Genomic DNA, 24,766 nt, shown 5'->3' on the forward strand with positions numbered 1-24,766 from the left:
AACACTTCCTGCAACTGATAACTGACACCAATGCTGTGAGAAGAATCAAACCAAAATGGAAACACAGGGTGGATGCAGAAGAAAATGGGGCAGAGATAAATGCCTAATTTATGTGTGTAAACACTCTGCCAACTTGTTACAAGCATCCTCTGCGCGTGTCAGACGGCATCTAATCTGCGATGAAACAGACTCCAATTCAAAGCTCTCACAACCATAAATGTTTGAGGAGGATTAGCACCACAAAGTAAAAAAAAATAAATAAAAAAAACTACACAGCACACGCAGAAAGAGAGAGAGAGGTACATGGAATTGTCTATCAACACGTCTGTGCTGCGCAGAAGGGGGTGCGGGGTTTCAGAAGAAGTTTGTCGTCATGTTTTACGGTTTTAGGGGCAGACTGCTCTTTACCTGACTCGAAGAAACATGGAAGACAACAACAAAATAAAATGTACCGTTTTGATGACACACATTCACACATACCTACGAACACTTTTTGAGTCACCAATCCACCTACTAACGTGTGTTGTTTGGACTGTGGGAGGAAACCGGAGCACCCGGAGGAAACCCATGCAGACACGGGGAGAAGACACCACACTCCTCACAGACAGTCACCCGGAGGCAACCCATGCGGACACGGGGAAAAGACACCACACTCCTCACAGACAGTCACCCGGAGGCAACCCATGCGGACACGGGGAAAAGACACCACACTCCTCACAGACAGTCACCCGGAGCGGGAATCTAACACACAACCTCCAGGTCCCTGGAGCTGTGGGACTGCGACACTACCTGCTGCGCCACCGTGCCACCCAAGATAAAACTAAATAAATCCAAAAATCAACAATAATAAAATGGTTTTCTCTAATGAATTTAAAAAATAACAGCCTGTAAACACTGGTTAACCCCCCCTTTTACCTGAGATCCATCATTAACAGTGTTTTAGTGGCGTTACTGCCCAAAACAAACATTCATCAACACAGACACCTAGCACTGTTCAAAGTATATTCCATTCCATTTCACATGTAGGAGAAGGATCCGGAAAATTGAGGAAAATCTACAATCCCCATACCCCAAAACACATGTGAAAAACATAACCAACATTTCCATAACCATCCCCAATGTAAAATTCATATCCACCTGTCAGTGCTAGGTGCTGCAGAAAAAAAAAAAAAAACTCTGGCTCGGTGAAGGATCTAGAGGGAATCACAGCTACTGAGCTGCTCCTCATCATACAGCCAAATCACCATTTCACACAGGCACCAGCACCTGTACCGCAACACACTGCAGTGTGTGTGTCCCTGTAGACACAGAGCGCACTCAGTCTCTAGTGTATAAAATTTGTTAGAAGACTCAGTAGATAGAGAAACACAAAAGAGAGAAGCCTTTTAGAGTAGGTCCACACACACACACACGCACCACACACACACACACACTGCTACTTCATATTTTCTCTCTATTCTCTTGCTCAGATTCCAGATTCAAACTTTCTTTACTCTTCACCTGAGAACACACACACGCTCTCCTCCAAAAACCCAGGGCTGATCATTGGTTGCTAGAGCAACAGCACTCTCTCGGTCTCTTTCTCAGAGTTCAGTGTGTCATTCATTACTGTGAATTTTTTCGTGCTTCAAGACTGACTTTGAATTTGTAAGAGCAAGAACTATAACAGTCTCTAACAAAAACATTTACCCAGAGCAGCACCTGCAACGGAACACACTGAAAATAAGATCATTACATAGAGGAGGAGGGCAGAGAGGTAGAGAGAGGTAGAGAGAAAGTGAGAGAGAAAGAGAGAGAGAGAGAGAGTCTGTCCTAATGCCTGTCTATTGTGGCTGTATAAATACATACTACAAAGAAAATATATGTAGATATATTTAAATATATAGTAGAATACTACCATATAAATGTTGAATAGATTGTTTTGAACACACACACACACACACACACACACACACACACACACACTAAGCAGTGATTAGTGGTTCAGGCAGAGCATTGCACTGAATCACAAGCAAGGTCAAGCTCCTGATGTGTACTGAGCAGTGGAGCGGTGTGATTGGCTATTTGTCTGTGTGTGGACGCTGTGACCAGGGAGCAAGGCTAGAGTGACGACAAATTACAACAGAGAAAAGGTGTGTGTGTGTGTGTGTTTTGGGGTGGGTGGGGGTGAAAGAAAGTGTGAACCTGGCTGAACACTCGTGCTGAGCTGCAGGTCACTTATCCCCATGCCTCAAAGTGGGAAAATAGGGTCATGCTTAAATCTTTTTAATTACAAAATACAGGAAATGATGTTAATATGCCATAAAAATATATTTGAAAGTTATTCCCTCCGAGCCACTGAGCTATAAGTAAATTATTGGAATATCCAGAGGATTAGAAGGAATATTTCCACTATGAATTTTATTACATATACATGATATATATATATATATATGGCAAATATAATTGGCAATAATTATCAAGTAATTAAGTAGGAGCTTTAATAATATTTCTGTGTGCATTGTGAATAGTTGCTATGACAGCAGTGAAGTTATCAGAGCTCACCTACTACAGTCAAATATTTATAATTTTCACTATAAACGGTTCTGACCACTTAGAGACGCAGAAGCACTTGAACATCTGATGAAGGACCTCTGAAACGTCCTATTGTTGTTGAGTGGTAATCTACAACTTTACTATCTTATATTTTATATATAAATAAGGGCAATGTGAAGTACCGCACTCTTCTCACTGGTGCTAGTGTGTATATTACTTTATCAAACCCTACATACATGTGAATTCACTATGGGATTTAAAGAAAAAGAAAGTCAGTTTTTATTAAAGTACAAGCACACAATCAGTAAATGTTAGTTTTGAAAGAAAGGTACTAAAAGAGACTATTTTTAAAAGACTTTCATTATTTTCACTCAGATGAATGACACTGCCTCAGTGATGGAGATATGTTGATATTTTCTATGATGAAATCATGAGTCAAATTTTATTTTGGATGTGTGTGTGGGTATGTTTCTACTTACCACCACCCCAAACTGCTCCGGTTCAGACAGATTGGCATATTCATGTTTGTACTTGGTCAATGCGTTCAGCTGTTCCTGCTCAGGAAGATGCTTCACCAAATTCTAAAAAATAAATAATAAATAAAATAAAAAAGTGTGAGAGAGAGAGAGAGAGAGAGAGAGAGAGAGAGTACGATAGAAAGAGAGAGAAAGATAGAGATAGAGAGAGTAAGAGAGTGAGAGTAAAAGAGTAAGAGAGAGAGTACGATAGAGAGAGAAAGATAGAAAGAGAGAGAGTAAGAGAGTGAGAGTAAAAGAGTAAGAGAGAGAGAGAGAGAGAGAGAGAGAGAGAGAGAGAGTGTGTGAGAGTTGTATCAACCACGTGTTCCACCCTCTTTCTTTATTAAAGTTTCTCAAGGTGAAAGCTTGGATAACCGAGTTGGTGTTTCTTATAGCAGTTCTCAATCAATATCTTTAGGTTACTGATATAACCCTTCGATTTCTAGTAAGAGTAATATAGTGTAGCCCTCAGCGCAGTTCTCAGAAACTCCTATTTCCACGCATGGCTTATCCAAACACACCAATAATTTCTGCCCTCAGAGCAGAAAAAAACATTAAAAAAAGAAAGATGTCCAACGTGCAGCTATCCATAGCTTAGCTATCATAAGAAGAAAAACAATCAAAGAACGCCAATCAAAACACCCATCATACTTCATTTTTCAGCATTAAATTTCTCCAGGGATGTTTCGATCTGTACCTTGAGCCCTTCGAGCTTCAAGCACTGCTCGGCTTGGACCAGCACCACTGAAGAGACATGGAAGACAACCATCTCGACTTCTGTCCTGGCACTCGGTCGGTGGAACGAACTTCAACTGGCCTTCACTGTCCGACTCTCACATCAGACTCTCTTACCATCTTCAAAGTGAGCACTAAATACTGTATTTGTACTAAATCTACGTTGAGAATGCATCGCTATTGTTTGAAACTGCACGTATGCTGTGTTTAAATCCCAGGTCTTGTACGGTTTTTCAGTCAAGCCAGAACTCAGTAAGGTCATTTTCACAGATGCCATTCAGGCGCCATCTGAAATATGACTTCCCAAGCACTATAGGAAAAGGATGTACCTAATACTCAGACACCAGCACTTGAAAGAGAACCTCCTGTTCAATTGGTTACACATTAAAAGGGCAGTTTACGAGCCTCTCGATTACTATGTGGGCATTTGCCCAAGTAATTCCTCACATTCCCCTTCAATCGCCCTCCAATCGGTTCATTAAAGGGCAGATATATGGTTTATCATTATGCACTCCACTCATTTAGTGAGTATAATCCCCTTCAAATCTCATACATCAACATCCTCACAGTCATCCGTCATCTCATGCAGGGGGAATCCATAACGCCTAGCTGCTAGCATCGATGGTCGTGATATAAATTCACTTTTAATAACCAAGCCCATCGATGGGCGGCTCACCATAAGGCAGTTTGTTTAATTTGCTATGGCCGGCTTATAAGAGACCCAAACTCTCTCAGGTTTCTGAATTCCAATATTTACGAAGCCTCCTATTCAAACCAGGCAGACGTCGCCAAAGCAAACCCTCGGTTCCCGACTGCAGAAGACATGTTTACAAATCATAGCCTTTCAGCACATCAAACAAAGCGAATCAAAAGCGTGAGTGGGGTTAGATCGTTATGGATGTCACCTTTACGCTAAACGGTGCAGAGGTGCAGAGAGGGATATTTGTTTTGGTGGCCATTAAGGAATGTGCGGGGAAAGAGAGAGTTAGCGAGAGCAGATAGGGTAATGTATTTGAATGCTAATGAGTCCTGAAAATAAAGCGCGTCAACAAAGCTGCAGTGGGCTGTGGATGCATGAAGCACAGAGATAGAAGAAGAGAAGAAAGAAAGATATCTGTGCCCTTAATGCATCTCATTAGATGCATATTCCCCTGTAAGTCACTGGACCTAAGCTGACAGTGGTAATTACTGAACACAGGCTTGGGGAGAAAGGGGAGAGAAAAAGTACAGGAACGCTGCAAGAATGTAAATCACAGTGAAACCTGCCAGGCATCCTGAAAAGACGTAAGAACATTCTGACGACCTGGGAACAGTCGACTCAACACTGTCCAGGCCCTCTCTCTTCCAGACAGCATTGTGTCCCTGTCTCTAATGAGACACTGTTAATGAAGACGACGCTGTACTGTGTCAAAACATGAATCACACAGCCGGGCCAGGAGAGGGCAACTATTGTGTGGAAAAAGAATGAAGCTGAGGAAAATCTAAACTTCCCTCTTCCTTTGTTCACCTGCTCCACCTCATCAACATCTGTCGGAGTCCAAGTAGGTCAGAAACCACCAAACCAACGGAAAGATCTTTGTATCATTATCAGCCAAGGTATGAGCACAATGTAGGCTTTAATACAGTACTGTGCAAAGGTCAGGGCCCAGCCTCCACTTATTTAATTTAAAGTCAAAGCTGTCAATTTGTACAAGACATTGATTTGTTTTTTCAAGTCAAGACCAGATAAATAAATAAATAAAACATCGGAAAGCATATATATGTATAAAGAATCTTAATAACATAGGAGCCACAAGGAGACGTGAAAACTACACATCTCAAGTTCTTCAGTAATGAGCAAACGCACTTGTCTGGTCCTTTGCTTTTCTTACAAATTCCACTCCTTTAGAGATTTTCCTTTCAATTTTTCAAAGAAAAGTGCTGAGACATTTTTTCCAACACCTTCAAAGTTGAGTCCTACAACCTCTAGCAAAAATGATGGTATCACAACACTTAGAGGATTTTTTTTTAAATAAATAGAACAGTGCTTTATTGTACCTTCAATTATCATTCATACACTCATTCATTCATTAATTTTCTGTAAGCGCTTATTCATTTCAGGGTCGCGACAGGTCCGGAGCCTACCTAGAATTATTTGGCGCAAAGAACACACCCTGGAGGGGGCGCCAGTCCTTCACAAGGCGACACACACTCACACCTACGGACACTTTTGAGTTGCCAATCCACCTACCAAAGTGTGTTTTTGGACTGTGGGAGGAAACCCACGTGGGCACAGGGAGAACACACCACACTCCTCACAGACAGTCACCCGGAGGAAACCCACGCAGACACAGGGAGAACACACCACACTCCTCACAGACAGTCACCCGGAGGAAACCCACGCAGACACAGGGAGAACACACCACACTCCTCACAGACAGTCATCCATTTTTCCTTATCATTTTTTTTTCTAGACCATCAGGGTGCTCTGGTTTCCTCCCACAGTCCAAAAACACACGCTGGTAGGTGGATTAGTGACTCAAAAGTATCTGTAGGTGTGAGTGTGTGAGTGAATGTGTGTGTCTGTGTTGCCCTGTGAAGGACTGGCGCCCCCTCCAGGGTGTAATTCCCGCCTTGTGCCCAATGATTCCAGGTAGGCTCTGTACCCACTGTGACCCTGAACTGGATAAGGGTTACAGATAATGAATGAATGAATCACCACTATATTTTTTTTTTCTTCTGGACACCATCTTCACTGGTCTCACCATTTTTCCCCCACTTGGAAACGTAACAAATTTGCCAAGTAATAGAAATTACAAAAGGATCGTATAATTTTTCCTTAACATGATAATGTATTTAATATGTCTGCGGCATGTTAATATGTTCACCTATTTAACAAACTATTATTTTGCATCATATCTGTGATTTCTTTATTGATTTTATATCAATAAGGCAGGTGAACCCCCTTTAAACGTGTAGAGTCCATTTTTGCCAGAGCTATTAGATATTGGCTGAATTTCTCTTCTTTTTGAAGAAAAAATGTTCCTCTTTTGTCTATGCACTTTTCTCAGAACCTGGTTCTACACATCTTTGAGTTGTCTTCCAAAAGTAGAAGAAAAGACAGAAACACTCTAGACCTAAAAGAAAACATGAAATGACAGAAGTCGTTTCTGACTTGTGCACAGTACTGTATACGATGTTTTCTGGAACATACTTTGAAAACATGACATTCCTTGCATTGTGGACTGTAAATTATGAATGCTGGAGGGAAATGTGCATGTTACCTGGATCATAGATTCTGTTAGCTGCTCTTCATCTACTTCCATAATCATCCTCCTGATCTCCTCATAAGGCAAACGGAATGAGCCCAGGAAAATGGCTGAAAGAGAGAGAGAGCGAGAGAGAGAGAGAGAGAGAGAAGAAAGGGAGGATGAAGCAAAGCTTTGATGTTAGCACCTGAATGTTCTTGGATCGGTGTCACAAAGGACTATAGCCTTCACAAACCGACATAAACGGAGACCCCTCCTTCTCTTCTCCAGCCATCAATTATCTGTTTAATTTATCACCGGCTTTGGCTGATTACTTCCATTTTGCTTTAATGTGTGAACTAAAGGTCACAAGGCTTCCAACTTAAACGTAATGAAGTGGAGAAATCAGTGAACTTCTCACACACATGCACACACGCTTCTGAAGTTCAGCAAATGCTGAAGAAAAAATGTGTTGGTAAGGTTGCAGCTATAAATTTGGCAGCATGGGTAAAGCAGAAGGACTTGAGAGAGAGAGAGAGAGAGAGAGGAGAGGAGAGAGGAGAGAGAGAGAGAGGAGAGGAGAGAGAGAGAGGAGAGAGAGAGAGAGACAGACAGAGAAGAGACAGAGAGAGAGAGAGAGAGAGAGAGAGGAGAGACAGAGAAGAGACAGAGAGAGAGAGAAGAGACAGAGAAGAGACAGAGAGAGAGAGAGGAGAGACAGAAGAGACAGAGAGAGGAGAGAGAGAAGAGACAGAGAGAGAGAGGAGAGAGAGAGAGAAGAGAGAGAGAGAGAGAGAGAGAGAGAGAGAGAAAGAGAGAGGTGGCATATTTGTGCATGATCTTCTGGTGTTGCTCTAGAGGTGATTTAACAGCTATGGTCCACATAGCACAGCACTCAACAGCGTTTGAACCCATGCACATCCATTATAGATTTTGGTTAAAACACACTAGACACAATCTGAGGACAGATCTTTGTTGTTTTGTTTATGTGTGTCACCTACTGTAAATAAACTACTGCTGCCCTGTACATACTGTAAGCTCAGACTGCAGCCCACACTCTCCATTATGGTTTCTACACTGTATGACAAAGCAGGTGAAGGGCTGGCAGGCAGCTGAACAGCGTTTTACTGCAGCACAGAGTGCATGAGATATGTTAAAGAGAGTGATATGACTGGAAATGGTAAGGTAAGCTCCATTATGCCACACAATTCATTGCATTCATTTCCCTTCCTCTATGACTTCTGCACTGTCTCTCATACAGTGAAATACATAGCAGCGGAAGCTCTGAGCATTCTGCTGAGTGAATGAAGTGTGTTGGAGTGTGCACTGAAGATGGGCAAGCTACAGAATGGAGAAAGACACTGACTGAGACTGGATAAACAGGTGCAGGAATAAATGTGTATATGGCAGAGCGGAGAGGCTGTGTAAGACATAGAAATCTACTATTGTGTACACCAGTAATGGCTCAAAAAGAATGAGTTAGGTACTGAAAACATGAGAAAGAATGATGCTGACTGACTAACCACCATCTTGGGTCTCACACTTTATGGATTTTCAATTGTCGTCCCAATGCTGGCCTTTGCAATGCTGCTTTTCGTAAAATTATTCTGCTCAGAAACCATGTTTATCCAAAATACACGGTGGATACATTAACAGCTATTCAATATATTTTTTGTTATACTTCTTAAACTAAATTAAACCAAACTAGAGCAGAAAACGCTGGGCTAATATGTGCTAAATAAGGGCTAACGTTTGTGGGCGCCTCCTAATTGTACATTTCTTCCAAAAAGAAGGATATTAACATGGACTTTGTTGTTGTAACAGCTTCTGATTTCCACAAGACAACTGCACTGTGAAAGTGGACTGCATTCAGCCCCTAGCTCCACAGTGAGGTCTGGCACCAACTTGTGAGTGATTAGTTCTGAATCATGAATGCCACTTTCATCCTTAAAGTACTGGAACGAGCTCATCACTGCAAACTCAAGCCTCCAACATTGTCTTGGACAGCAAAGTATATTAGAGGCTTAAACCACTGACTTCCTTCGATAATATTCTGCATTACTGAAATAATTGAATTTTTATTCTCGACACAATCAACAGAAGGTGTGCATTTGGGAATCTAAGCAGCTTAGTACAAACAGAGGGAGAAAAAGGGAAGGATAAAGGGAGTGAGTGGGTAATGCTGAGGGACGTGTACTCACACAGGTTCTGAGCTATCTTTGGGTCCAGAACTTTCAGCTCTTTGATTCTTTTTTTCACCAGTTTCTTCTCTTCCAGCTCCTCTTCCTCTCGTCGAGCTGTGGGGATACACAGGCCACGACACATTTTACACACACGTTTGTACCCAAACACGAACACCTGACGACTTAGAATCCACAGCCAGAAACGGGCGAGACTGAACTCGGCAGATCTGTCTTCAAAAACCAACAATCAGCGCTTGTGCGGTGTATTATTTTAAGATGTAAGAAACACGAGGCGGGTGAGTACACTCACGCAGGCTTCGAACACTGCTAACACCTACACTAAAAATGGCATAATTATACACAATTAATTAAAGCAATAGTCCGGTACCTCTTACATTCAAGTTATTCAAACAGGCAACTCATTCTTCATTTATGAATTTCAAATGACCATTAAATAAATGTTATTAATTTGCAGGTTCGGCTAATGCAAAAATACTAGAAACATGCTAGGTGTGTTTCAAGTGTCCCTGTGCAAACTCGTCCACAAGAGCAGGGCACTGGAGCGTCTATAGGATCAAACCATTGGGGGGGACAAAAAAACATTACATCACAGAGCTAGACACAAACACAAACAAAAACACAGAGAGAACAGCTTTTAATTACAAAACTGGAAAGGAAGTAGTAAAAACACATTCACACAGGGGTAAACACAAAGGGAGAGAAGGGGATAGAGGGAGAAGGTGCTTAATGTGAACTAATGAGAGGTTTCGACTGAAATACACCATGAGTCATTCGGCTATGTGCTTAATTGTACTACCGCTGTCAGTCAGGGCTTTAAACTACAGGACTGCAGTCAGATCAGCGCAGACACAAACAGCCTAAACAACACTGAATAATTAAAGAGAACCACCACGTGGGAAATGTAGTCTACTTAATGAAGACTCGTGGGGTTGACTGATGTGTTGACCTGCCTGGGTCAGATGATGACATCCTGTAAACACATCTGTCTTGGGACGAGAATTTAGTATGAGATAGAGGCTGTGGGTGAATTGTAACTAAGTGTATTTTGTGTGTGTGTGTGACAGACAGACAGACAGAGTGTGTGTGTGTTTTTTTCCATGGTCTCACTGGAACTGTAAGGGGATTGGTAACTGGCGAGACTGCCGTGGAGAATGAGATTAGAGCCAAAGAGCTATGATGACTGAGCTGAATGAGGTCAGCACTCATACACACACACTCCCCCACACACTCAGTGCATTGCGGCGGCCATGTTTAACTGTCAGTTTGCATGACAGTGATGTATACTTTAAATTCTTTCACCGTTACTTCACAGTAAGATATAGGTCCTGATAAACAACCCATTCATATCCATTGTTCACCATGTAGTGTGTCAATAATTTATGCGTTCATGTTTTTTTAAGCTCAACTCATCTTTTTCCAAAGAAGTATTCAAAAATGTTCTTTCCAAAAGTGAAAACAAATTTTTAGTGAGGATTTAATTGGAAATTAAATGCATGAAACTGTGCTGATTTACATAAAATCTACGGCTCAGTTGAGCCCCCTTTTTTGCAAATTTCATTTTATAAAACTCAATGCTTGATTATGCATCAAAATGACTGGTAGAACACTCAGTTAATTAGACCAGAGGTTCCCAACCATCAGGCTTCACCAAAATACTGGGTCAAGGGATGTTTGGTGCTGAAACAACTTTGGGGAAACGGCGACATAACATTCCACTTCTTAAAAACAGCACAACAGTTGAGTTTCCTCCATTACTTTCATTTTAAAAAGTGAGAACACTTCGTTGATGTGTTCACTCTTACGCTCAGATTTGCAATGGCTCTGATTAAGTATCCTCGGTGCTTACAATCCGCACTTATTTTCACAGCAGTTAAAACATTTCCTGGCTCATCTCAACACGAGAAAATAAGGACAAAAGCAGAAGAAGATACTATATTTGTCAAAATCCCTATCACTTTCTGATTTCTGGAAGATTTATAGCAGTGATGTCTCTAAGTAGACAACCCCCCAAACCCTGTTTCAAAAAAACGCCAAGGGCCGACGTACAGTCCATGGTTTTAAAAAGGTTGGGAACCTCTGATGTAGACTGTACTGACAGGTCTACACATCACACAGACCAACAAACACTTAACACTGGCCAGACATTATCTATCAGCATGATATTAAAGGCATAAATGAGTAACACTAATACACACAACACTGACAGGTCTCTTTTACAGCACTCATGAAATATGCTCAATCATCCCTGGGACAATCAAGTGATTCACAACACAGGTAAAAGGCCAGAAATCACAGATGGTATCTAACACACACACATGCTAAAGCTAAAACCAAGAATAGGAAAAACAAAGGGAACACGTCCCTACACTCATTTTGCCAGCAGCTCTGAGAGGAAGAGTAGGAAAGGGATGAGGGAATGGTGTTGCCGTTTTGTGTGTGTGTTGGGGGGTGGAGGGGGGTGCTGGGTGGAAACGAAGCAGGAGGATTTCAGCACATCTTTAATTATTTAAGGCTGCAGATTAAGAGAACAAAATGCTGGTCCCAGGAGGAAGGTGGGCAATTGTCTCTTGCACTAATTATCACGGCTGGCTAGGCATCGGCCCCAAAGCCCGGGAAGAAAGCGCGGGGGTTAATCTACGAGAAGTGAGGCCGACACACTCCCACACAAACACACTTAACCCAGAAACACAACCCTCACCACACACACACCCAAACAATTAATCTGCTGGAACAAAGTCTGCCTCATCCAGACCTTTCTGCCATTGTTTATTACTACACAGAGACACACAGAAAACAGCGTGTTGATTAAATTGTGAAAAGGATGAGGTTCAGAGGGAACTCCAGAGTTACCAAAGTGAGCATCTTCAATAGAACGCTAGACATAACGAGACCATAACAAGTACAAACTCAAACACACACTGAACACTACCAAGGGCACACAGTACAGAAAAGACCAAGAAACCTGTGCAGCTACGTAAGAGGAAACATGACACAGAGGTGAGGCGTTTAAGTTTTAAAATGTTAGTTCTGTGCATGGGTTTCCTCCGGGTCACTGTCTGTGAAGAGTGTGATGTGCTCTCCCTGTGTCTGCATGGGTTTCCCCGGGGTGACTGTCTGTGAGGAGTGTGGTGTGTTCTCCCTGTGTCTGCGTGGGTTTCCCCCGGGTGACTGTCTGTGAGGAGTGTGATGTGTTCTCCCTGTGTCTGCGTGGGTTTCCCCCGGGTGACTGTCTGTGAGGAATGTGGTGTGTTCTCCCTGTGTCTGCGTGGGTTTCCTCCGGCTGACTGTCTGTGAGGAGTGTGGTGTGTTCTCTCTGTGTCTGCGTGGGTTTCCTCCGGCTGACTGTCTGTGAGGAGTGTGGTGTGTTCTCCCTGTGTCTGCGTTGGTTTCCTCCGGCTGACTGTCTGTGAGGAGTGTGGTGTGTTCTCTCTGTGTCAGCGTGGGTTTCCTCCGGGTGACTGTCTGTGAGGAGTGTGGTGTGTTCTCCCTGTGTCTGCGTGGGTTTCCTCCGGGTGACTGTCTGTGAGGAGTGTGGTGTGTTCTCTCTGTGTCAGCGTGGGTTTCCTCCGGGTGACTGTCTGTGAGGAGTGTGGTGTGTTCTCCCTGTGTCTGCGTGGGTTTCCTCCGGGTGACTGTCTGTGAGGAGTGTGGTGTGTTCTCTCTGTGTCTGCATGGGTTTCCTCCGGCTGACTGTCTGTGAGGAGTGTTGTGTGTTCTCTCTGTGCCTGCGTGGGTTTCCTCCAGGTGACTGTCTGTGATGAGTGTGGTGTGTTCTCCCTGTGTCTGCGTGGGTTTCCTCCGAGTGACTGTCTGTGATGAGTGTGGTGTGTTCTCCCTGTGTCTGCGTGGGTTTCCTCCCGGTGAGTGTCTGTAAGGAGTGTGGTGTGTTCTCCCTGTGTCTGCGTGGGTTTCCTTCCACGAGAGTGTGTGTGTTACCCTGTGAAGGACTGCCGTCCCCTCCAGGGTGTATTCCTGCCTTGCACCCAATGATTCCAGGTAGGCTCTGGACCCACCGCAATCCTGAACTGGATAAGCACTTACCGATAATGAATGAATGAAAATGAAAAAAGTCAAAGTAAGTACAAGTAGAAGGCCATACGTTTAAAAGCTGTATAATTCTTGCATTGTCAATTTCTGTGCCTCAACAGCAGTTTCAATATTCAATAATGTCCTTGATAAAAATGCACTGAGCTAACGGTGTTATTGGTGCTGGATATCACTCTTAATGGAAGACAGCAGATCTTTTTCAATAGTATTGTCTTTAGGTAGTTGGTGCAAAGAGCTCTTGGCTGAATGACAGTCAGTTATTCCATCTCTGAAAGCAAAAGCTGTTTCGACATCACGTGTTCACTTGGCAGCCGCACGCTGTCATTTGAGCAGAGGAGATGCAGATAGCACGGCTTATATAATTGGTTTATTTTAATCAAAACTTGGAACTACGCAACAACTGGAGTCAGTTCCGAGGCTCTTATTACACATGATGAGATTTTCTAACAGTAAACATATTTAAACAGTGTGTTCTCTGAGAAGAGGGAAAAAAAATAACATTAAGAAAAAACTAATTATGATCTTGTTTTGTCGAGACATGGCTATAATTCAGCATCAAGAGGGAGGACCCACTGACAACAAAGACAGCCAGAGACCACTAAACTGAACTAAACTCACACAGAAACACACACTTACTTGAGGCGGGCGGCTCCTCTGCAGGCTCACTCTCCTCACACACTTCAGTGAGGTGAGAGGAGGCAAAGAGAGAGAGAGACAGACAGACAGAGAGAGAGAGACAGAGAAGCACATGAACACTAGAGAACAAGCAGAAAAAAGGTGAGCAAACAATGAAGAAGGGAAGGAAAGGAAAACAATTTTCATATAATTTCCTTATTTTTTATTAATTATTCTGAAAAAGAACACTTGCAATGTGCTGAAGGTTGTGTGAACCCTCAGTGAACGCTCAGTCTTGAAAGAAAAAAAAATCTAACAATCTAATTGCAATCAGTTGGCATGATGGGAGAACATCATTAAGAATTCATGTTCGGAGCATAATTGGAACAAACAGGCTGATTCATGCTATGGCATGCAAAAGGTGGATAATTAGAAATTCACACAAGCATGCGCAGGCACCGGATCTGTATCTGCTGCATGCACACAGTCTTAGTCTTATTGACACAGCATAGATTTACATAGACTTGTTTTCCTAGGTAAGTCAAACCATATCTCTTTAAAACATGGGAAAGAAGCAGACTGTGTATTTAGAAAGCTCATTGACCAGTAGGTTCCTGTCAAATCTCAGCTCATTGTAGGCTCCACAACAGCCTATGAAACCACTGTCAATGGAAAAACTGCAAGAAAACACCATTTTCTCAGCCTCTCAAGCCTATGATGGGGGGTATGATGAGCAGCTGGGCTTCAGGCAGGAGCTTCACCCTTCGGAGTTCAGGTTGACATTAATTTGAGCCTAAACAAGAATGATCCAGAACTGGACTGGATAAGATTCACCATCCTATAGAATGGGTCCTACCATTTTTTATATTTTTTATTTCCAACCGCACAAATTGACTGGGGCGGCACGGTGGCGCAGCACGTAGTGTCGCAGTCACACAGCTCCAGCTCCTGGAGGTTGTGGGTTCGATTCCCGCTCCGGGTGACTGTCTGTGAGGAGTGTGGTGTGTTCTCCCTGTGTCTGCGTGGGTTTCCGCCGGGTGACTGTCTGTGAGGAGTGTGGTGTGTTCTCCCTGTGTCTGCGTGGGTTTCCTCCGGGTGACTGTCTGTGAGGAGTGTGGTGTGTTCTCCCTGTGTCTGCGTGGGTTTCCTCCGGGTGACTGTCTGTGAGGAGTGTGGTGTGTTCTCCCTGTGTCTGCGTGGGTTTCCTCCGGGGGACTGTCTGTGAGAAGTGTGTTGTGTTCTCCCTGTGTCTGCGTGGGTTTCCGCCGGGTGACTGTCTGTGAGGAGTGTGGTGTGTTCTCCCTGTGTCTTCGTGGGTTTCCTCCGGGTGACTGTCTGTGAGGAGTGTGGTGTGTTCTCCCTGTGTCTGCGTGGGTTTCCTCCGGGTGACTGTCTGTGAGGAGTGTGGTGTGTTCTCCCTGTGTCTGTGTGGGTTTCCTCCGGGTGCTCCGGTTTCCTCCCACAGTCCAAAAACACACGTTGGTAGGTGGATGGGCGACTCAAAATAGTCTGTGTGTGTGAGTGAATGTGTGTGTGAGTCTGTGTTGCTCTGTGAGGGACTGGCGCCCCCTCCAGGGTGTATTCCCGCCTTGCGCCCAATGATTTCAGGTAGGCTCTGGACCCACCGTGACCCTGAACTGGATAAGGGTTACAGATAATGAATGAATGAACAAATTGACTGACAACTTTATAACAGCTCGATCAACTTATAAATGCTTAGTTACACTGAGCGAAACAACTCATGGTGTCACTGATTTATCAGCTCATGCTTTAGTAGGAACTTTGTCCACAATAAAAGTCATCAAAAAAACATCACGAGAAAATACTTGCTGCTTAAGAAACTCATTAATCCTAACACTCTGCGTTATTGGGAAGCTAAACGTCTGTTGCACCTTTATAATGCTTTTAAAATTTGTTACTTGACCTTCCTCATCCCCCAACTTTTAACTTCTCCTTTTAAAGCCAGACTAGAACACTGAGTCATCAAGTTAGACGCTGATCATCACATCATTTATTCACCTTTTACATTAACACGTTCTTTTTCCACTCCTTTCCATCCTGTTATTCTCCTGTCTAGAAATGGTTTGAAATAAGACCATGTGTAAAAAAGGCCTTCTGCATGTGATTTGAGTTTAAGAACCTGTATTGATGTGTGCATCGTGGCCTACTGCCAGTCTGTCAAACCCTGCCTTGGCAAACATTTATTCTTCAAGCAGAACCACACCACTATACACACGCGACATACAAACTCAGAGTCTGAACATCAACAAAATCCAGAGCATGATGTATGAAGGGGTTCCTTAGCGAAGAAGCCTAAAGCAAAAACAACACACATCTGTTTAAACCTTGAACACGGCGTGTGTACAAATGGTTAATTCATTTCTGCTGCGACACGAGGGCCCGTTACGATCTGCTGGAGCTAATGTGTTCAACTCTTTCTGATACTTAGATTAACTGCCGTTAAAATGGAACAGGAAAACCAACTTAGAAATGTGACACTATTAATTACTACCCACCCGACAAGCGTTTTGTGTCGGATGAGAGACATGAGTTTAAAGTGTACATATAATACCCCTAATTCAAATAGAAATACATTTCCCTATCTGTGATATGCTTTGGTCAAAATACCACAAGGATCAAATACAACAGCAGCCCTGTCGAAACAGCCGTGTTCAGGACACCCAGTTTGAATCTCATACAAAGACTGTGATTTGTCCTCTACTGCCCCCTTGAGTATTTGAATGTCTTAACTGGTACAGAAACATAAGACGGGTTGTTTGTCCTCAGTGGAGCCATGCTTTAGCGATGCATTAGCTGGGCTAATGTAGTCGTGTGAAATGTGCTCCCAATCACCGCGTTATTCTGACGGAAACAGAAATGTAAACGAGCATTAAACAGACATGAGATGAAGGAGCAGAGAGATGTATCACTCAAAGACCGGAAGTAATTAACCGCAGGACGTGGGTGGTAATTACTAAAACATCTACTGATACACACCATGATGCCAGTCAGGTGCTTATCAGCTAATTAAATCTCAACCTCTAGCAAACCATTCTCTCTCTACCTCTCTCTCTCTGTTCATTATGAAAGCGCACTGATTGGTCCCAGAGGAGGTCAGGGTTCAGTGGTTAATTAGGTGGGTGCAGGTGGGGCTGTTATCACATGCTGTATCAGAACAGAGGCGTACCAGATAGCAGTTAATGCAGAGAGAGCATTACGTCTTGCACTGCTACATATCAGCCGCCTTTATCAGCACGAACACACACACACACACACACACACACACACCATGAGACATGTTCACGGGTTGGAGACGTGCAGGTGTGCCTCTCTAAGACAAATGCCTGTGCATGAAGTCAATGATATCATAATTCCCTTATAAATCCACCTCTAAATTTTGGTTCCCCACCGTAAACTTTCAGTCATGCCCAATTTGAAAAGAAACAGCTGTCCAGAAATTCAACAAAACAGCATTCAGACACTTCTACCACATAAAAACAGACTCCACTAACGAATCTGTTAGCTCCAAAAGGAATGATATAATTAATTAGGTAAAACAAAACATTATCCAGTCAACCGGAAAAGTGGAACAAGACGACGGTGGGACTTAAGATGCTGGAAAATGTCACTTTATTCGGTTTCTCTCTCTCTCCGGATGCTACATCTGTAGGCGCTCTGGCTGTCGGAGTCCTAATAAAGAGAATGGGAGATGAAATAAACATTGATTGAAAGAGAATGACTGATGGGCTACATGACAGACGGACCCGAGGGACCCCCTCCAGTGTTTCAGTAGCGTGATCAAGGGAGATCTAATCACACCACAACATTAGCGCAACTTAGACGCCGACACAGAAATCACAACGGCAACATACAGTAGGAAAAAATGTCCCAGCGCCTGGAAGTGGATAAACAGAGGGAAAGGCAAGGGATACTCACCGACAAAAACCAACAGTTTTGGTAGCTCTTGCTATCGGTTGCTCATTTCAAATGTATATATATTTCTTGTTAAAAATGACCAAGGTGGCTAAAGCTTACCCTTTAAAATTAGCCTTAAAGCTACAGTACCTGTCACCAATTATTGTTACGTAATATTATTAATAACGGCAGCACGGTGGCGCAGCAGGTAGTGTCGCAGTCACACAGCTCCAGGGACCTGGAGGTTGTGGGTTTGATTCCCGCTCCGGGTGACTGTTTGTGAGGAGTGTAGTGTGTTCTCCCTGTGTCTGTGTGGGTTTCCTCCGGGTGACTGTCTGTGAGGAGTGTGGTGTGGTCTCCCTGTGTCTGCATGGGTTTCCTACAGGTGACTGTCTGTGAGGAGTGTGGTGTGTTCTCCCTGTGTCTGTGTGGGTTTCCTCCGGGTGCTCCGGTTTCCTCCCACATTTCAAAAACACACGTTTGTAGGTGGATTGGCAACACAAAAGTGTCCATAGGTGTGAGTGTGTGTGTCTGTGTTGCCCTGTGAAGGACTGGCGCCCCCTCCAGGGTGTATTCCCACCTTGCGCCCAGTGATTCCAGGTGGGCTCCGGACTCAACGCGACCCTGAACTGGATAAGGGTTACAGATAATGAATTAATGAATGAATGAATATTATTAATAAGTCTAACAGAGTTGGGCTCAAGTTAAAGGAAATTATAGCGCATGTAAACTTTTTGGATGGGAACCTATTCAGAAAAGTATGATGTTTCACAGCTTTCTTAATGTCGTGAATTTAGTTTCGTGAATAGCTTCATGTGCCCTGTTCACACTCTTGCCTTCCCTACATTCTGCACTGAAGGCCACATTAAAAAGAGATTAAACCATCTGTGGGAAACGAAAGGCTAACTAGCATCAGAGAAGAGGGAAATGAAATGATTATGATGATAAAGAGCATATTTATGATCGGCGATTTGGTGCAATGGCTGGAAGCCCTGAGTGTGTGTGTGTGTGTGTTTTCAATAATGCAGCTGTATTTGTAGAAATTTGTTCCTGTAACAGAAAGTGGCCGTGGGGACAGTGCCATCACAGGGCTTGGCAACAAAGCACCTTCTGCTTATAGAAGTAATAAAGCTGCAACAACACTAATTAACCCCCTGCTTTTCTTTGTTGCACACAAACACACACACATGCATGCACACACCTCATACGTATCTCCTCCAGCTTCTCAGTGACTGTCTGCTCGTCTCAACTCCCTCCACGTCTTCTGTTTCTCGGTTTCTCTCAACTTCCTGTCATCTCTCGTTTTATTATCTTTGCTTTTTGCTCTGTCCATCCAGTCTGACTCCTTTCTACTCTCACTCTGTTTGACAAGTTTGGGCTCAAAGCAGAGTGCAGATTGCTATTTGTCTGTATGTGTGTGTGAATCTAGAAGCGAGAAAAAAAAAAAAAAAAAAGCTTTGAAAGCACTCGAAGCTTAGTTAGAGTTGTACATTCTCCCAGCTTCAACACATTTTTGTTGGTTCAAACTTTTCCGTCATTCACCCACTCCTTACCTTCCTCTAAACCACACCGGAGGAAAGACAAAGCACAGGCGCGTGTGAATGAGCGAGAGTTCTGAAGCGTCTGCCGGTCCATTTTAACACGTACCGTCCAAATCCCCCTCGCTCATCCATTTTTCCATTTTAAGTGAAATGGAACACAATAATGAGAGTTAATGGAAGCAGAACGAAAGTTAGATTTGCGCACCATAACTCTACTGAATCAAGTCTGCAACCTCCAGGCCACTACTGACGCAATCTTTCCATCATTTTAATCTGAGATCTGTTGCCAAGCCTACTGGAGCCATTTGCATGCTTGGGTGCTTATAAATTAAATAAATTGACTTGGACAATGCATTTCCTCACTTCATGAACCCCTCTATTGCTTTAACAGTGTGTTTTGAATCATCTAGTTCAGTGGTTCCTCCCTTATTTTAATATGCCAAGTGCCTTGGCTGTGATTCTGGCGGAGTCCCTCTGTTCTTTGACTTCATGTTCTTTAATGGACAGTTATGTCTCCATTATAGTTTATGCTTTATAACTCCCAGGGAAGCCAGCAAAGACAAGAAGAAAGCCCAGAGTAGGCAGCGTAGAATGGGAGGGTGATCTGAATAAATAGAATTAAATAAATATGAACATTTTAAAAAAGCGATAGCTATGACTCCTGGGTGACTGTCTGTGAGGAGTGTGGTGTGTTCTCCCTGTGTCTGCATGGGTTTCCTCCGGGTGACTGTCTGTGAGGAGTGTGGTGTGTTCTCCCTGTGTCTGCGTGGGTTTCCTCCGGGTGCTCCGGTTTCCTCCCACAGTCCAAAAACACACGTTGGTAGGTGGATTGGCGACTCAAAAGTGTCCGTAGAGTGTGTGTGTGTGTGTGTCTGTGTTGCCCTGTTAAGGACTGGCGCCCCCTCCAGGGTTTATTCCCGCCTTGCGCCCAATGATTCCAGGTAGGCTCTGGACCCACCGTGACCCTGAACTGGATAAGGGTTACAGATAATGAATGAATGGAAATTGACTCCCCTGGAAATTGACATTCAGAGGGAATAGATAAAGATTCTAAAGAACTAAATTTTCTGATATCTAATATTATCAGTCATTATTTCAGATGTTAACTGATCAGTGAAATATGATTAACATTTCTCAAGAACATTTTTCTTTCCCACCCTCTCACCCACACATTCTTGTTTTTCTTTACTTTCTTCTTGTATATGTATTAACCTCAACATCAGCGGATATATTGGTGAAAAGGCAAATCATTCAAGCCCCTTCCAGACAAAACATACTCCTCTGGCACCAACATCCATTAGCTCTAACAAACAACTTTCTAATATCAGTCTTCTCCAGTCTGCTGTATCTACCCTTCTTCACCGCAGCATTTTATAGCATGCCTCTGAAATCAAGGCTGACAACATTACCTCTGATATTATGTGATATTCTAACAGACACACGCCATCAAATGAGAACATGCACGCCTCATACATATCAGAGAGAGAGAGAATAAGAATGGAGGGGAACAACAACACGCTCATCACCTTTCCCGTCATTTTCTTCTTCCTTCCATCATTAGGGTTCATAAGGAGATGAGTGGGGGAAAACATGTCTATTATCAAGCCCACCATAAAGCAAGGAGAGAGAGAACAAGCCTGGATTGGAACATCATTTTTAACAAATAAAGCCATGCCTGCAAATGTATTTTAAACGAGGCAGCACATTATGCGGCTAGTGTAGGAGCCAGAGAGAACAAATTGTGAATAACTTGTGGTGTGAGAACAAGGCCACACAGGGTGATAGATGTTAAGTCCCACTCTGTTAAAAGCAGCCTTGCTCCTAAACTAGACGGCAACTGTACATTTCCAATCAATAGCTAACCTTACGTGTTATTTACACATCCTCACTGAGCCCCTGACATTGAAGCTTTATATAACATCTGTTACGTAGATGCTATTAAGTCTGTAGAATGTTTGTACAGTTAGCGAGCTAGTGCCTTAATTCTGACATTGGAACATTACAAGCTAGCTTTATAATCAAAGGAGGAGGATGGAAGAGGAGAATCAGTCCTGAAAAACAACATTGCGCAGCATCCCTGCTACAAAAAATTAATATAAACAAAACTAAATTTAACAAATAAAGAGTTTCATTAAATATTCTTAGGCGTCATTTAAAAAATAATTCACGAATAATAACATACTGTTTTTTAATCATTTTACTGATAACGATTTTATCACATAAACAAATAAATGAATACATTTTTAGCTTCCGCCTGCTGTTCATATTTCTAAAGTAGACATCACCTCCTCTGTCTGTTTCACTCAGACATTCGGCCTGTTCTTTTATTAGTGTCCCTATCAGATCGGCCTAAACCTGCTCTTTTTTTAATTAGTTTGTCCTTCATATCATTTTCACTCCTGATGAGATCATTTATTACAGGGAACAGTGAGGTCACCTGAGTGACTTTAAGGTTCAGTAGGCCTCCCATCGCCGGTCTTTAACTTTTACTCTACACAGGCTTTAAAAAAGATCACTTCTAAAAACGCTACACGTGTCTCCAGTTACGGCGCGAACACTGTGAGGAAGAGCGCTAAGGTAAGACAAATCTAATACACCACCTTTTAATAACAGCTGTCGCTGAAAGTAAGCCCAGCTTTATTCCGAGCATAATTTAGGCACAGAAAGCCATCGGTTACATTATATTATGAGAGGAGCTCAATGCAGCTCAAAGTATTAGCTTAATATAAAGCAAGGAAAAGACACAGCCCTCGCCGTGCAGATGAGGGAAAGCTTTATGAATAGAGCTGAATGGAGGCTTCGTTCTCATAACGCGCTCCCTCTCCAGCTCAGTCTCTCCTAATGACAGAAATCCAAGCAAGCTTTTAGCTCCTGCTTACGGAACAGCTAATGGCTTTTTCTTAATGTCAATGCTGACATAATACTTGCAGAAAAAAGCATGTTTGTGTGTTATTGTGTGTGTGTATGAGAGAGAAAGATTAAGTGTGCACGTGTGTAAAGGTGTCTTCATTAGTGACTGAATGAGCATGGTGCGGAGGAGTGTGTCTAACTGTCTATCTGTATTAGAGCCTGTTTTGTGTGTGGGTGTGTGTGTGTGTGTAGCACTGTGGCTAAGAGTGGCGAGTTACTGGAGTATCCTAATGCTATCTCCACACACACACCCCCAGAGATACACACAAAAGAGCCAAAGTAGATTAAAGGCTTTAGAGGTAATTCTGCCGGCTAATTTTGCCCACGGCCAGTGATAGAAGAGATACAGGCATAATAATTCTCCAGCAGGAGCCGGACAAGTGTGACTTTCCTTAATCCCCGAGGTCCGACCGTAGCTGAGTGTAGGCTTTGAAGGAGGAGTGCATACGTCTTAACACTGCTCCAGTCGTCCTACAGAGGTCAGGCAAGGGCTAGTCCCTGTATTCACACACAGACTCTATATTTACGATCGAGTTCACTAGAGCTCAGAGCAGGAGAAACAGAAAAGTTATATAAACTCTCTCACAAACATGAGAGCAGAGAAAATGAGGGACAGAAAGAGGGGAACTAGAGAGAAAGAGAGAGAAAGAAAATGACATGAGGGAGACTGATAAGAGGAAGAGGAATAGAGCAGAGAATAGAAACCAGATTGAAAGAAACAAAACGAGGGACATGGAAACAGAGAGGAGATTGTAGAAAGACAGAGAGAGAGAGAGAGAGAGAGAGAGAGAGGCAGCTGGACTGTGGATCTTTATTGGCGATTGTTGGCTGGTGCGGTAATGGAGGCAGCAGCTTGGCCGTTTGGGCGTGAGTTTTATGCGAGCGTCTGTGCCACAGGGAAATCTGTGATTACACATGACTGAAATGAAGACAGTAGAGCAGCAGGCTCACGCAGGGTGTGATTAACCTGTTTGGGACTGGGTGTTCCTCACAAATGCTTTTATAAATATATGCCCCTGTGTGTGTGGAAGCTTTTGTCTCTGGATCAGCGTTTCTGTGTAGAGGACAGCTCCTTCTGTCATCACGGAGGCTGTGCTGAGGCAGTATTTTATGTAAATAAGGCTAATTATCTACTCCAATATGCCAGAGAGAGAGAGAGAGACAGACAGACAGGCAGAGAGAGTGCGCGAGTGTCTGTCTCTCCTCTGTTGTTTTAACAGGTTTCCACTGATGTGAATTCATGTGAAGCCCAGTCCTGCAACCTGCTTTTCTCTGCAGCCCATCTCACACTCCCCACAATCTCTGCTGTGTTGGACAAACACCTCAGCCACACTCCTTTGTGGCCTGTCCCTCTCAATATCCCTCTCTTGTTTCCCCTGGCATTCTTCCTTTTGTCACTGCTCTGTTTCTTCTATTTCTCCCTAGAAAGAACAGAGGGTGTGTTATTACACCCAGTGTCTGGAAGAAAATGGTGCCATGGTTTTGTGTGATCTTTGTGGAGTTCTCCTAATTGGCTGCTGTTGATTGTGGAGAGGCCGTGGAGGTAAAGGCCAGCGTGGTAATGGCGGCTGCTCTTTTCCCACCGCACGCCTGAGCGAGCCTGATCTCGGGAACATGGACACGGGGAGAGGACCTTAGCTGTGCGCTGTCTTGTTCTCTCTCTGCCACTCTCGACTGGAGGGAACACAGGAGGCCCAGTGCAATCTGGAACTGAGGATGTCCTCCGAGAGATGTGGAACAAGTCCTAGAATGACCAACTGCAGAAGGAACTGCTGATATTTCCCATCCCTGATGTAAATTTTCTTGAGTTAAACGAATTACACTGCTGTCATCACAGTGCTGGTATCCTCAATGGTTCATGTTCTGTACCTTTAATTAGTACCTTATTTTATTATAATTGTTGATTGACCCTCCTTCTGGAGAAGAGAACGTAATGGACCTTTAGGGAACACAACTGGACTTTAACGCCACTGCTGTACCTTTAAAGGTACATTTACACTGTATCTTTAGTGACAATAATGTACCTCTACTGTACCTTTTCTTTTGAGAGTGCAGATGAGGCAAAGCACAAACATGTGAACAATGTGAGGTTCTCACCACTAGGTTGTGAATGGTATGTTGTGCGTTTTGACACAGGTTGGTCAGGCTTTTATTTTCCATTAAATATAAATTTATAAGAATTGTAGAAAGATATCTGGCTGTAATATGATTTTTATTATTGTTATTAATATTATTATTATTATGTTTCAGTTGGTTCTGAGTCTATTTTCATATTTTAAGCGTGTCTATTGGAGTGTTCTTTCTCTTAGTTGTGAGGACATAATTACTCCCACACTATTTTAGGGCAGAACTTTTCACCATGTTTTGACAAAAGCTTATTAGCTTTAATCACAGCTAAAACTTTGGTTACTGCAGTACTAATGGAAATCATCTCTTGGGTGGTTTACACTGATTTTCATTTCATTTCTTTGGAAGGGAAGAACCGCCCACGTGTTGTTGACATCAGACACTAGAATCTG

At 43.1% G+C, this 24,766-nt stretch overlaps 1 protein-coding gene across 4 annotated transcripts in view; it reads right to left on the reverse strand.

Moving 5' to 3' along the window:
• Positions 1-24,766, reverse strand: part of diaph3 (diaphanous-related formin 3) — a 326,290-nt gene that overhangs the window by 141,374 nt on the left and 160,150 nt on the right. For all 4 annotated transcript variants that reach the window (XM_066647628.1, XM_066647626.1, XM_066647627.1 and 1 more), the window contains 3 exons: positions 9,217-9,312; positions 7,052-7,146; positions 3,015-3,116 (listed from right to left, as the gene is read on the reverse strand). In XM_066647628.1, coding sequence (XP_066503725.1) covers positions 3,015-3,116; positions 7,052-7,146; positions 9,217-9,312 — 293 coding nt within the window. The remainder of the gene's footprint in view (positions 1-3,014; positions 3,117-7,051; positions 7,147-9,216; positions 9,313-24,766) is intronic.

This window comes from Hoplias malabaricus, chromosome 16 (assembly GCF_029633855.1).
Source record: "Hoplias malabaricus isolate fHopMal1 chromosome 16, fHopMal1.hap1, whole genome shotgun sequence".
NCBI classification, from domain to species: domain Eukaryota; kingdom Metazoa; phylum Chordata; class Actinopteri; order Characiformes; family Erythrinidae; genus Hoplias; species Hoplias malabaricus.